Genomic DNA, 14,323 nt, shown 5'->3' on the forward strand with positions numbered 1-14,323 from the left:
TGCAGCAATAATAGCAAAGAACTAATTTTATGCAACAAACTTCACAAAATAAACATTCTATTTTTATGGTAGTTAATAAACATTCTAATTAACGCCTTGAGTAGCACTACAATTTTTACACCCCATGAAACACCCATAGGCGTGATGGAAATTCCTCTTTTTTTTTTTTTTTTGTTGCTAAACAAAAAGGGAAGGGGGGAGGAAGGGACAAGCCCACCCCCGCGTAGCAGCCCCGACCACTGGGCCCCCACCCCGCGGGTAGACTGAGTCGTGTGTTGGGCACCCCGACCTATTTTACTCATACCCTCCCCATCCGTAGGCCGACTCAGTTATCCGATCCGACCCTCCGTGTGAGTACGTCACACCTGGCACCACCCAGGCTACCAGCCGACCAGTAGCGCTTCCAAACTCCGTGTCCAGGCGTGGGGCATCCGGTCCCCGAATTTAATCGATGCCCGTGCGTTTCGAACCTGGAACCACTTGGTTGGAAGCAAACGCCCCATTTCAACTGGGCTACCACCTTGGTGGCATGAAAATTCCTCTTCTTGTCCACTCAAAAAAACGTAGGCTATCAACTCGGTGTACAAAGATTGGAACTTTTGTACCAAATAAAAAAGTTGCAACTCAAATTGTCTAGTTAAATGAAGATTCCAACGCTATCTCCCACACGTTTGTTCTGCAGCAGCCCCAACAAGAGATAGAGACAAAAGCAATACCAAAATAATCATCCTGTCATACCCCACCTTTCTAATCTATATTCCATGACCTGTTCTCAAGAATGGCAGTTACTAGTAGTCTAATGCATCTTCAAGTAAAATAACAAATAAAGAAGTTGATAAATATCCTTTCCTTTTATTTTTAATATATGTCATTTGCTCTCTATAGATGTTGTTTATTTAGTGTGATGTTACTATGTGTTACAAGGTGAATACTATCGTACCATTGTATCTTTCACACCGAAGAAGAATTTATCTACTTTCGCACATTCTAAAACTTTAACATTCATCCATCTGTATAAATTTCAAAGTACCCGGTGGGCAATCTGAATGGTCATTTTGCATGAAAAAATTCACCTTTCTTTACACGAAAAATACAACTTTATCTTCATAATCATAACCATTCAGCTTTTTTCTAATTATTTGGGATTGGCTAGGCTACATAAGGTGAATAATATGAGTTGTAAAAATTGATATGATACAAGAAAGTTTGTGTGCGCTTTCCTTGGGGGGTACATAAATTTTGTTGATCATAAGTTGCTACTTCAATGTTAGATGGTTTTAAGAAATTTATTAAGCACATTGATGGACATTTCAAAAGGTGCCCCTTTCATGCATGGTGCAACCCATGGGGGGCAGTTGAATGTGTGAGTTGCCAAGCCTATCATATGGGCTAGAGAATATGTGGCATGAACCTATTGGCGCCCCAGATCATTCTCCCTGCTGATGAGACAAAAAAAAATACTGTCATGCTTGCCTCCCCCACCTAAGCTGATCCCCATCCCACATTTCACATGAGACAAAATAAAACTGATATTATATATTCTTAACAAAACTAGATTATATTCTTAACAATGGCAGTTACACAACTCTAATATATCCTTTACAGGTGCGAATAAATAAAGTACTCCTCTTCCCAATTACTATACACACCAAAGTCCACACCAATGTAGAGAAACAGAGCCTTGCATGTATTGAAATAAAAAAAATGCTGGCTTTATATCTAGGAATCAATCTTTTAAGTTAAAAAGCTTGGAACTATTGGTACATGTGACAATAGGACTATAGGAGCAAAAAGGAAAAAAAAATTCCAGCTTTCAACTCAGTGCACATGGAAATGGCACCACCCAATGAATAGTTAGGAGAAAGATAAAATGCCCACTGATTCATGTTGGTGGGACCCATTTAATGGCATTAATTGCCCACTCCCTAGACTTCCCTTCCCTTTCAAGTCCCTCTCTCTCTCTCTCTCTAATTTTCCTTTCAAGTGACTTGAAGTTTAGTTTCCTAACACCCTCCTTCATTAACAGAGGAATTAATCAAAAGGACAACCCCCCCTTCTTTTTCTTCTACTCCTCAGAAGGGCAGGGGACTTCTCTGAGGCTCTCTATCTCTAGCAAAATGGGATGTTTGGTATCCCTTCTTTAAGCCAAGTAGAATCTGCTACCGTTCTATAAAAACTCTCTTTTTGTCTATTTTTCTGTACTTTTTCTAACATTCTCTCTCTTTTTTTTTCTTGCTAACGCTGGAAAGATCAGAGCTTTGAGGCTATTGGGTGAGAAGACTTCTTCGATACAGATGGGTTCTTGCGCTTCGGTTCAGAAGAATCCGGACACCGCTATGGGATTTCGGCTGGGTTTAGGCTCCAAGGCCAAGAAGGTCTTCATTCCTTGTCCTGCCAAAGAGAAGCCTTTGAATGGGGAGAACCCAGTTGGAGGGTTTGATTTCAAGGGCAAGGTTGTGGACTCCGGATTGGATCTTAGGAACCCAGTATTTGGTATGATCTTTTGAGGCCGTTTATTCCTTTTTTTTAAAATTTTTTGGGTGGAAACTTGGCTTTTCTTTTTAAGAAAAAAGAATTTTTTTGCCTTTTTCTGCCTACCAGTAGGTCTCTTTTTTCTTTTTCGGCTTTTTGGGGGTTGGTGGATTTAAAAACATAGCTTTTTTGTTCGGTTGATGCTAATTTCTTCTTATATTTCTCTATTTAAGTCCATGAGTATGCTCTTATTCGCTTAATATTGAGACTTATTTTATGAATACTGAATATTGGGTTCAGGAACGTAAGCTGGAACTAGATAGTTAATAGTGTCTTTATATTTTCGTTCATATTATTATTCATTATAATAAGTATTGGGTTGTTGGTCTTTGTTGTTGAAGCTCTGGTTCTAATATACCAGTTGATCTTTTAATTGAAATATGGAATCATCAAATTGGATTATCTAATCATGAAATTTGGATAGTCAAAAGCCAGCAGCATGGGAAGTGCTCAAATTGTTGGGTCAGGATATCTATTTTATTTGATGCATGATCATGGCTGTTGTAATCCAAGGGTTATATCAGCATCCATTTGTCTATCACTTTGAAAGCTTTAGTATCATAACTTTTTATATTCCTGACTTATTAAGGCCTTCTTTATTTCTAGTTTCTTTCTTTTTTCTAAGTCATCTGTAGTGTCTTTATCCTTGGTACTTTATTCCTTGTTTCTCAATTCTCATCATATTAATTAACATACATACACACATATTATATATATATATATATATATATATATATATATATATATATATATATATATATGTATATATATGTATATATGTATATGTACATATATATGTATATATATATGTATATATATGTATATATATGTATATATGTATATATGTATATATATGTATGTATATATATGTATATATGTATATATATGTATGTATATATGTATATATGTATATATGTATATATATGTATATGTGTGTATATATATATGTATATATGTGTGTATATATGTATTTATGTGTATATATATGTATATGTGTGTATATATGTATAAATGTATGTATATATATATATGTATGTATGCATGCATGTATCTATTGAACAATACCAAGGATTTGAACCAGGGACCTCCTCCAAGAGCAAGCCCTCAGTAAAATGCATTGTATTTACTGTTAGGCCTCAGTTACTACATCTCAACTTTAATATGTAAAATCAAAAAGAGAAAATAAAGCGATGCAGCTTTCCTTCTAACCAAGTTGCATTGATGATTAATTTGAATAATTGATTTCTGCCCTTTTACTTCATTTTGGATGGCATATATTTCTGAACCCATTCTACCATATCAATTTAACTCAAACATATGAAGAGTATATATTATCATGGTAACGAAGTGATGTTGACGTTTGACTCATAACTGCAAGTACCCAAGAGTTGCTGTTGCTTCTTGACATTGACCTTGTGATTCTCTCTTATCCATTTATACGTCATAGGTGCTACATCTTTTGTCTAATACCCATTTTAAAAAGAAAATCTTTCTTGAGCACGTTTGTCCGGGTTAATTAGGTCTTCACTCATAGTGTTTTTCTTCAATACCCAAATTATCTCGGTCAATTCTCCAAACATTATATGTTATAGTGCTCTTCCAGTGTATTCATTATTTACTTTATCCTTTTTGGTGCTACTATAATTCCACTTTTGTAACACACATCTCAAGTGTGATGGTAAACAAACATATCTTAAGTGCTTGAACTCCCCGAAATAATTTATTTTAATTTGTTATTGGTGTGTCAGTAATCTATATGTTCTCCAGTTTCTGTATATAGTTTTTGGTAACTCCAAATTATAATTGGATATTTTATTTTTTTTAATTTTAAATAAATAAAATTTAGTCCTTAAAATTGTCAGTGTCCAATTCAGAAATAATACACAAGACTGCCTTCTTTTTTGTTTGTTTTCCCCACTTTTAGATAACTATACTTTTCTACTCAAGATGCTATGATGATATTCTTTTTCTTTTGATTACTTTTCTTGTTCCTCTCCAATCAATGACATTAAAGCCAAAATTTCCCCAGAAAATAAAATTTGAGAAATGTGACATCATTATATAACTTGTTGCAGAAATTTGGTATTCCATTCTGACCAGATTTGAAAATCAATAACGGCATTTTGTTTTATTGTATCAATATAATACCCATCTATGGAAGTAGAAAATAAGTGTCATTAGGTCTTTTCCCTATTAACTTAAAACATATCCTGTCCATTATTGGTAGAGATATTAAGCATTGGTCAAAACAATAAATTAGCTGGTGTGTTTGATTCCATCATCAATTTGTCAGTACAAGCAATTTTATATTCTGTTTGAATCCTCTGCCCCAGATAATAACCTAGCATGGTTGTTTCCATGCTTAACTACCACTTCAGAAAAATAACCCTTTGTATCTAGATATGAATTATTAATGAGCTCTAGCTTTCTTAATGAATTAAAATAGAAATTAATTTAGACATAAATAAATCAAGTAGAAGCCTAGTAAAATCAACATACTTTCTTTCTTAAATACATAGAGAAGATAGAGGTTTTACTTTGAAGTATTTGGCAAGAAATTGCAATAGTAAATCTTTTTTCAGTCGAAGAATAAAACCTTACATTAGGTAAGTTTTTCACTACTAAATTTGTTGGGAACTTCCTAAATAATCCTAGGCATAGTACGGTTAGTAGTGGTGATGAGATAGCACTGGTTGAATGTGGAGTGTGGTGAAGTTGTATTTCCAAGCTTTATCTTGAATTAAAATTCTTAAAGGAAATCCTTCTTGGTCTGCCTTGTATTTAGAAAAGGTTTCGTATGATGTTTTTATTCATATGCAGGCAACATAACGCATGTCATGTTTATGGAAACTATTAGATTCACATTGAGTAGATATCAAATGCAAGTGCTGTCGCTAAATCCTTACATATTATTTTGCTATATATAAAAATAAATTTTATTTATAAATCATCAAGTTGATGCAAGTGTCATGAGCAAGCCTACAAGTTGGTGGTTGGCACCAAGTGCTGAATTCAAACTATGGTAGCTTGCAACATTCAAAGATTCAAACTCTCATATTTGCAGTATTTGTTAGGTTTAAAAATGCCAATGGAAATTGTGTGGAGACTAGTCATTAGAAACCTCTGCCCGTGAAATCTATGATCATATCTGCAAGCCCTGTACCATTTGTGTCCTAGAAAGAAATGCTGACTTACTGCCCCATTTTGAAAACCACTACAATGGGTACCACCATCCAAGAAGACAGACTGAGTGACCATTCTCATCTTTGAATTCAACAAGAAATTCGAATTTGCTTTCAGACATGTGAAGTTGAAAGAAGTACTCTAGCCCTATGCCTGTTTTGGCAGAAAAGTTTGGAATCTGTTTTAGAGGGCTTTACTAGGAACTGGTAGCTTATATGCTTAAATTTTCTTTTCTTCAAGGATACTGTTGTTAATACATATTGTTCCATATATAGATTAGCAGCTTTCCCAACATGTAATATTTAGCTTAGACATATTTTGCACAAACTTAGGGTTTCAAAGACGTATTTATCATGTAAACTGGGAAAGGGTTGGCATGCCAATCCAAGTTGGCTTAGGATATAGAAAGACACTAGTGACAAGGCATTATTGGGTTAAAGGATTTGAATAGTGGATTGTGAGGAAGAAATTCTCGAAGCAAAGTCACTACATTGATTTCAGGATGGATTATGTTTGCGATTGGGAAGGGAGATAGAGTAAGCATCTGATATTTGAATTGACAATATAATACTGGCTGTTTACCCATTGAATTTGTTTGCTGTTACCTCAGTGGGGACTCTTACGTTGGTCAAAAGGGGACTCTTATGTTGGTCAAGGGGACGAGAGATCTGCATTTATCTTTCGCATTAAAAATTAATGATGAAAATTTATGTGGTTAATGGTCTTATCAAAGGAGGGGTAGGATTCAATTAAAAGAGGAGAATATAAGTTCTTGGATGTGAAAGGCAGGGGTATTCTATTTTGTATCTTCCTTTAAAGGCCTGTTGGTGGATGGTGGTCCAAGTGCATTTTGAAGGCTAGCATGCGGAGGTCTAAGTTCTTAACGTTAGTCAAGCTTTTATTTTGACAACGACTTTTATGTCCAAAGTCACTGCATGACGATATCACAGAAAGGAAATGAGATGATTGAGAATAGCTTTGTTTTTTGTTTTTGATCTTCGGGTACAAGTTTCATGGTAGTTCACCAAGGGTAAGACTCCACTAGGGGTAATGCTTGTCTGCAGCACCAGATATTCTTTTCCTTGTTTGCTGCAGTTAATGGCAATGACTGGCTTACTTTATGGTGCTCTTCCACCATGAGCATGGGCAGGGATGATATGCTTGCAGGGTTATAGCATGTTGTCTGGTTAATGATTTGCATGAAAGCGGATCAATGTGCTACTGAAAATTGGGGCCTTAGAAAGGACTAACTTTAAACTTAATTGCCTAGGATATCTGTGTTCTATCCAACTGAAGTGGAAATTAGTTTCCCTCATTGAAGAATTGGATAATGTAGTTTTGCTTTTTGATAACTCCTCATGGTTGCTTTGTTTCTTCTCTGCATTAGATGCAATTACCCTTTTATCATTCTGCGATTTAGGAAGATTTGCTAAAGTTCTCCACTCATTTCTAGTTTCAAGTATAATGTAACCTTCTCAAATAAACAATATAAATCGAAACAAGTGTTGATATGAGGGATTTGGTCAGTATCAATTTAATAAAGTTTTAGAGCTTCTGTAAAGTAAATACTTTCATTTATCAGCCCCTTCATTAAGATAGCTAAGACATAAATTGTGGCAACTGGCTGGCAATATTTTCCTGTGTTAGATTCCCTAGTCCCTAATCTTTTGTTCCCATTAAGATTTCTGCAATAAGATAGAATCTCAAATTAAAGATCCATAAATGCACAGCTTTTGTAGAATTTATCATAAACAGCCACTTTAATCTTATTAAAGAAAAAGAGCAGGTCTGTTTGCAGGTTGCTTGGTTGTCTTGCATTGACAAAAATTCTATCTGTTGCACTTTTAGCATCAACTTTTACATTAATGTTGTCCTTTCTATGACTCGGCAGGTAGTAAGGAGGAGATCTTTTTTGACTCACGGGCGTGGTTAGACTCTGACTGTGAAGATGATTTCTACAGTGTCAATGGAGGTAAAACCACTGTAGCTTCAGCAAATTTGATTTTCAAAATGTATTGTTATGGTTGTAAATACAATTTCCATTTTCAAGAATATAACAGTAGTTTATTTTCTTTTATGCAGAATTTACTCCGTCTCGTGGCAGCACTCCAAATTACCAGATAACCACACCCGCAACACCTCGACTAAATGATACTTTCTTTATTGAGAAATTTTCTGACTCCAAATCAGAACCTTCTCCCACTGGTAGAAAAAAACTGGCTGAACTTCTTCGAGAATCATCGCAAGGTGAAAAGGATGTCAAGGGACAAAATGCTTCTGACAGAGAGAAAGTAGAAATCAACGGAAAGCCGGATGGTTGCAAAATCAACTCTGATCAACCTCCAAAATCATTAGATGGAACTCCTTACTTCTCTGGAGCCAATTCTGTGTACAGCAGTGAGGTCACTCCCACTAGAGACCCCAAGAACAGAAAAAAGAGGACATGGAAAAGTGCACATTGTTGCTTGCCTAGCTTGGTACAGAGTTTTAGCTTTGATGAGAGGAGGCAGAAAATGAGCCAAGGACCCTGCGCTGCCTGATGTCACTATTGATCTGAGAGATGACTTTGGCCTCAATGAGTCTAGTCTACCTGTGGGTTGCTGCAACTCGAGCAACCCTATTAAGATGTCCAATCTGTATTTTAGTGTTCATATAGATCTGGATATTAGCCGTTCCTTGGATACCTTTGGAAGTATTGGATGATGGAAATTGGTATAACGAAGAAAGAATGGCAGATGTGTTTATATGTTAATACCTAATTGTCATCAAAGTGCACTCTTAATCATTTTATGAACATGCATCTCTAGAGTAGTTTTTGGTAATATCAGTGATCAGAAAATCCACATACCGCAGAAGGATGAAGGAGAACCGAGGGGCGTGCATGTTAGGTAAATTTGACTGTTCTTAGTGTTTGTGCATTTCTTAAAGTTGATAATCCTAGATGCAAAATGTTTGTAGGGTTTGCTAAGATGTAGAGAATTGCTAATCTGAGCCTTGTTTTTGAGTTACACAACTGCTGCTTTTGTTTGCCTTCTATTATCTGAAATATTTATCCAGTGTAGCCCATAAAATTCAAGAATGTGGCTGTCGCTATTTTACTTCTCAATATTATAAATAAGCATGTAAGTATTTTCTCATATATTTTTCTTTCTTTATGGTTATCATTCTTCTACACTGTAAAATTCTCTTTTCTTCATTCTATAGGCTTTAGACCCCGTTTGGAAGAGCTGTTGGCAGTAGAGCTTTTAGAAATAGAGTTTTTGGAAGTAGAGTTTTCTGAAGTAGAGTTTTTATAAAAAGCTGTTTACTCTTTGGTAATTATATTTTTAAAATGTTGTGGCACTTTAACATATGTTTGGTAAACAAACTGAGAAAGTACTTTTGGTATGATAAAATGACCATAAAGAACATTGCATGGTATTATACAACAGAGCATAATAAAACATAATATATATTAATACATAAATATATGATATACTATAATATTACTATAATATAATATATTATTATTATAATATAGTAATATAATATTGTATACTATAACATATAATTTAATATAATATTAAATTATTTAACATAACATATCAATGTATTATGATATAATGTAATATAATATTATATTTATAGTATAATACAATAACAAAGGTATAGAATATTATAATTATTAGCATAAATTAATTTTTCATAATATAACATAATATTAAATTATTTAACATAACATATTAATGTATTATGATATAAAATAATATAATATTATATTTAGTATAATATAATAATAAAGATATAAAATATTATAATTATTAGTATAAATTAATTTTTTATTTTTTTACATATTTTCATAATTATAAAGGGATATTTTTTATAATTGTTATATTTTATCACAAGTATTTTGGTCAAAACAATAGTTTTCTGACGGGGTCTAAAAGTACTTTTCCAGAAAACTCCAAAATGAAGCTTCTTTCAAAAAGCTGCTTTTAGTTTTCTAGAAAAGCTAAAACAGCTTTCTGAAATTTTTACCAAATATTCCTATTTTATCTAAAAGTGCTTTTGAAGGGCTTGAAAGTGCTTTTTGGCCTTCCAAAAGTTCTCCTAAACGGGTTTTAGCCATTTCAATTCATTAATTGTTTCACCCTCCCAAACAACTTAAGCCTTTTCTTGGACAGTATGGTGAGTCAAGCAACTCTTGAACAATATAAGAAGAGGAAAAGGGTCTTAATGGTGATGTCTATGTAGCCTCACAAGCATGTCGCTTCCTAGTGGAATAGATTTTCCTGCAATGGCTTTCTATCTTTGTGAAATTAGAAATCGTAAATTTGGCCCTTTTTGTTGGTAAGTGTTAATTCCGCATTCTGATGCTGTTATATATTGGATCCATGAGCAAGTGAGAATATCATCAAGTATTTAATTAAGGAATTTTTTTTTGCATGTAAGCTCTTTCTTTATAGACTAACCGTAGATTGAGATTCATCTTTCATAAGTTCCGATTCCTCTTCCATTTATATGTAAATTAGAATATCCATTATTCTAGAAATTTTTTAATAGTATCTCTACTTAACTATCCATCATCTTTAATGAAATTAGCATCTCCAACTTTTTCATAATATTTTACCTCCAAAGAACGAGCCCTTATTGTATTTTTCCCATTTCTTCCTTCACTTGCTGTTTGGAGCTTTTAGTTAGTGAGCTACTGTTGCTTTTCAAACACCACCATCACTGAATTTAACTTCCTCTCTACCATCCTTCAAGTAATTTAAAACTTAATTCTATCTTGAACTAGGATATGATATTGTTGACAATTACTATACTTCACTGGATTGAAGCTCTCACATACCAAATGAGAGGAATACGAAGAAACATGATAAATTTTTTATCATTACCATGAATCTTTTGCCGGCAATTTTGTTGTAGATTTCTGGAATAAAAGATATCTTGATATATAAGTATATTTAAAAATATTTATGTACAATTACTTTATAATAGTAGGATTTATATGAAAAAATCTTTTAAATAATTATGCCACTGGTTTTGATATGAAGCATGCAATAAGGTGCTACCATCAAAGGAGGCATAACCCAAAGTTTTTGGTTCTCTCCTTTACTCGGTGGCTATAAGTTTGATCAGAATAAGAATAAAATAAGAGCTTATAATTTAAACATAAAAAATGGAAAGGAATTTAGTCCCAACTATTAGACTTGAAACTGGATTCGATTTGATCAGGCATAGCTATATCTATATTTGTTTTATTTTATTTTGACAACTATAGATACAGATAGAGATATTAGTCAAATGCAAGACTTCGTATCCGTATTTGTTTAAAACAGATATAGATACAAATTGAATACTAAAAGTATGGATATAAATAGAGATATAAGTCGGATAATTAAACTTTATGACCAAGAAATCAAAAACATTATTAATCGGATAGTAAATCAAATAAATAGCATATTAATATAGTTATATATTTCTAATAAAAAATTATAAATGCTATATAAAATTGAATAAAGTTACAAATAGAATCAGATATTCGAATATGAATCGGATAATTATTTATCTATATTTATTTTTATTTTTAAAATAAATACAGATAAATATTTAAAATTTTATTTATATTTAAATAAATTAAATATGAAGATGAGTTTGGATGGATATTAGCCAATTAAATTCCATTAGTGCCAACCATGCAGGCTGCATGATAGGAACCCCCCCCCCCCCCCCGCCGCCGCGGCGTTCTGCCTTGATTTGTGTAAGAGATGTGTGGGTCTGAAAAGGTCCACATGCCCGTACATCCAGGAAATCCTACAGTGCAAGCTGACAGGATTCGGTCTCTTTCGGTATCAGGATGTACGGGGCCAGGGGGTTTGGAGTACCTCGTGCAGGGCCAGTGTTAGATTGAGAGACCTCTCGCATGTTATTCAGCTAAAGCATGAGCCGGAGCTGGACTATATTTGGATCTAGAGGTTCGAGCTTCACCCGAGGACAACACTCTTTTTATTGAAGGTGACGTGGGACCGCCTTTCGATAAGAGCAGTGCTGAGTAGGCATGGCTAGGGGGTCACCACAGAGTGCGGGACATGTGGTGCTGAGGAGTTGGTGGACCATGTGCTATTCCAGTGTACATGGGCGAAGTCGACATAGCAGTGGACAAGGATCCCGCAGGAGGCCTGGAGTGAGAGGTTATAGTTTCTACAGGTGATACGACAATAGTTGGCTAGTTTGCGGACATGTCAAGAGGTCATCAGAGCGACTTACGCATCACATCAGATCTGGTTGGCAAGAAACGCTCGTACTTTCGGCGAGCGCAGGGTGTCATCGAGGTTTGTTGCGAAGTTCGCTCGAGCACAGGCTATGGAGATCAGGCCTATCCCCTCTTCAGATAGACCTTTGACAGCTCGGAACACTTAGGGTTCCCTCTCTGCTCAGACGGCGTTTTTCACTTGGGAGGCTCCACCCCCGAGCTTCCTCAAGGTCAACTTTGACGGATCGGTGTTGGATGGAGGTACGCGGGGCGGTGCGGACTTTGTTATATGGAGCCCGCACTCTAGGGTGGTGGCAGCATGTGGCTGCCAGTTGTTTGACATGTCGGTTCCGGAGGTAGAGTTGCGAGCTGTCTGGGCTGGTCTTCGACATGCGCGACTGGTGCTGCAGGCTAGTTCGATCATTCTGGAAGGTGATTCGGCCACGGTTATTGGGTGGATTCGGAAAGAGGGTGAGGGGTGAGAGCACGGACCACCCCTTGATCTGGGACATAGGGACGATGATAAGCGATGGGGTGGCCTTCCAAGCCAAGCATGTATTCAGAGAAGCTAATGGGGCGGCCGACTAGGTGGCTGCCGACGCGGCCCACCACTCAAGGTATATCCTCTGGTCAGGGGAGAGAGAGCTGTTATAGGTACTCCATGAGCTAGTGTTTTTTGATTTTATTGAATGTATTCGTACACGCACTGTATGAAGAACTCGCCTAAGAGAAAGAAAAAAAAAAAAAAATCTTGGATCAAACAGTTTCAATGTGCAATGGCATTATCCTTTCTTATAGAAGAATGGGCCCAATGAAATGCAATAGGCTCAGAGTCATTTATGACTGCCAACTTTGGGCTGTGGTACATCAGGCTGATTGAGACATCTATGACATGAGGGTGGGAATGGAAAGGAGACATCCATACCTACGCTTGTCTATAAGGCATGTAAGCTTACACACTGATGTGGCGTGCTAACTTGGTAGTGCCACCATGGCATGTAATTAAATATATGAAATGGAATAGTTCCATGATCCGACTTTGCCCATTACAATATGAAATGAATTTAGGTCAAACCAAAAAGATAAAAAACTCTTTAAAAAAATATTTTCTCTTTTTCTTTTTGCCTTTTAGTGAGTTTTCTATTTTAATAGTAGCCTATGAGTGAAAATAGGTCGGATAATATTTATTCAAATTCATTTTTATAGATATACATAGAATTCAAGCATCCCACTAATATCTATATTTGTTAAAAAAAAATAGAAATAGATATAAACAGATAATTATCCAATCTATATCCGAATATTTGATTTTATTTGTAACTCTATTTAATTTTATATAGTACTTATGGACTTTTAAAAAAAATAAGTAACTACATTAACATGCTATTAATTTAATTTATCATTTACTTAGTAATATTTTTGATTTTGTGATCGTAAAATTACATTATCCTAATTATATCTATATCTATATCCATGCCTCCAGTATCTAATCTATATCGATATCTGTTTAAAATAAATATGGATATAAATTTTTACATCGGACTAACATCCATATCCATATCTGTATTCGTCAAATAAAATAAATATAAATATGTATATACTAGTATCCGATCTATATTCGATCTAATTTTAGTCTAGGTGGCCCTATGGATCGTCAACAGATTGGAGAGAAGAAAATGGTGATAGAGAATGAAAGAGAAGGGCATGTGCAAAATGGGCTAAAGCAGCATATCCTACCTTGGTTATGCTTAGCATTATGGGACTCGCATCCTCTTAATTTTGATCTGACATGGCAATACTACGTCATTGTGCCACGTTAGCATGTCTATCCATACATAAAACATTTAAGCTCTAATATAACACCATTTTGATACATTCATATGTTTATATGAATTTAAAACCATGGCATGGTTGATTATAGATAATTGATGTGGAACATCATCACATGTTAATGTAATCATGCAAGATTAACAATGTAAGAGAAGGCGTAGTAGCTGCTGCAGATGGAATTGCACATGAAAAGCTAAATTGATAGATATTTTTATTTTGTAGTTAGTAACATAAGAGATTTTTTATAAGCAAAGAGTTCCTCATTGATATATGATGATGTTCCCAGTCCTTGTTGTTATTGTCTAAATAAAAAACTTTTCTATGCGTAACATCATAACTACAAATCCCCTACACTAGTTATGGGATGCCTTCCCATCTCTTTCTTGGATTAAAAATTAAAAAAAAAGAAAAGAAAAACATTGAGTGAAGAAAGAACTATCAATGAAAGCCTGTTACTGCACTTATTGGACCACTGCTTGGACATGGGGCTTAGGAGCGCTTATTGGACCTCTAGTAACTTTGGTGGTGCCAGATGTGACGTAC

The 14,323-nt window shown here is 35.0% G+C and overlaps 1 protein-coding gene across 4 annotated transcripts; it reads left to right on the forward strand.

The window, feature by feature from the left end:
• The first annotated feature begins 1,976 nt into the window (after positions 1-1,976).
• On the forward strand, positions 1,977-8,509 carry LOC103716160 (uncharacterized protein At3g27210). 4 transcript variants are annotated; one of them, XM_039118398.1, is made up of 4 exons: positions 1,977-2,129; positions 2,250-2,493; positions 7,607-7,687; positions 7,798-8,509. In XM_039118398.1, the coding sequence occupies exons 1-4, from the start codon at positions 2,118-2,120 to the stop codon at positions 8,253-8,255; spliced, it is 795 nt and encodes a 264-aa protein (XP_038974326.1). In that variant the 5' UTR covers positions 1,977-2,117; the 3' UTR covers positions 8,256-8,509. The 4 variants fall into 4 exon arrangements, with proteins under 4 accessions (XP_038974326.1, XP_038974328.1, XP_038974325.1 ...); XM_039118400.1 differs by having other exon boundaries at positions 1,980-2,129; positions 2,255-2,493; XM_039118397.1 differs by having other exon boundaries at positions 1,981-2,149.
• Positions 8,510-14,323: the final 5,814 nt, after the last annotated feature.

Source organism: Phoenix dactylifera, unplaced genomic scaffold, assembly GCF_009389715.1.
Source record: "Phoenix dactylifera cultivar Barhee BC4 unplaced genomic scaffold, palm_55x_up_171113_PBpolish2nd_filt_p 000345F, whole genome shotgun sequence".
In the NCBI taxonomy this organism is placed as follows: Eukaryota; Viridiplantae; Streptophyta; class Magnoliopsida; order Arecales; family Arecaceae; genus Phoenix; species Phoenix dactylifera.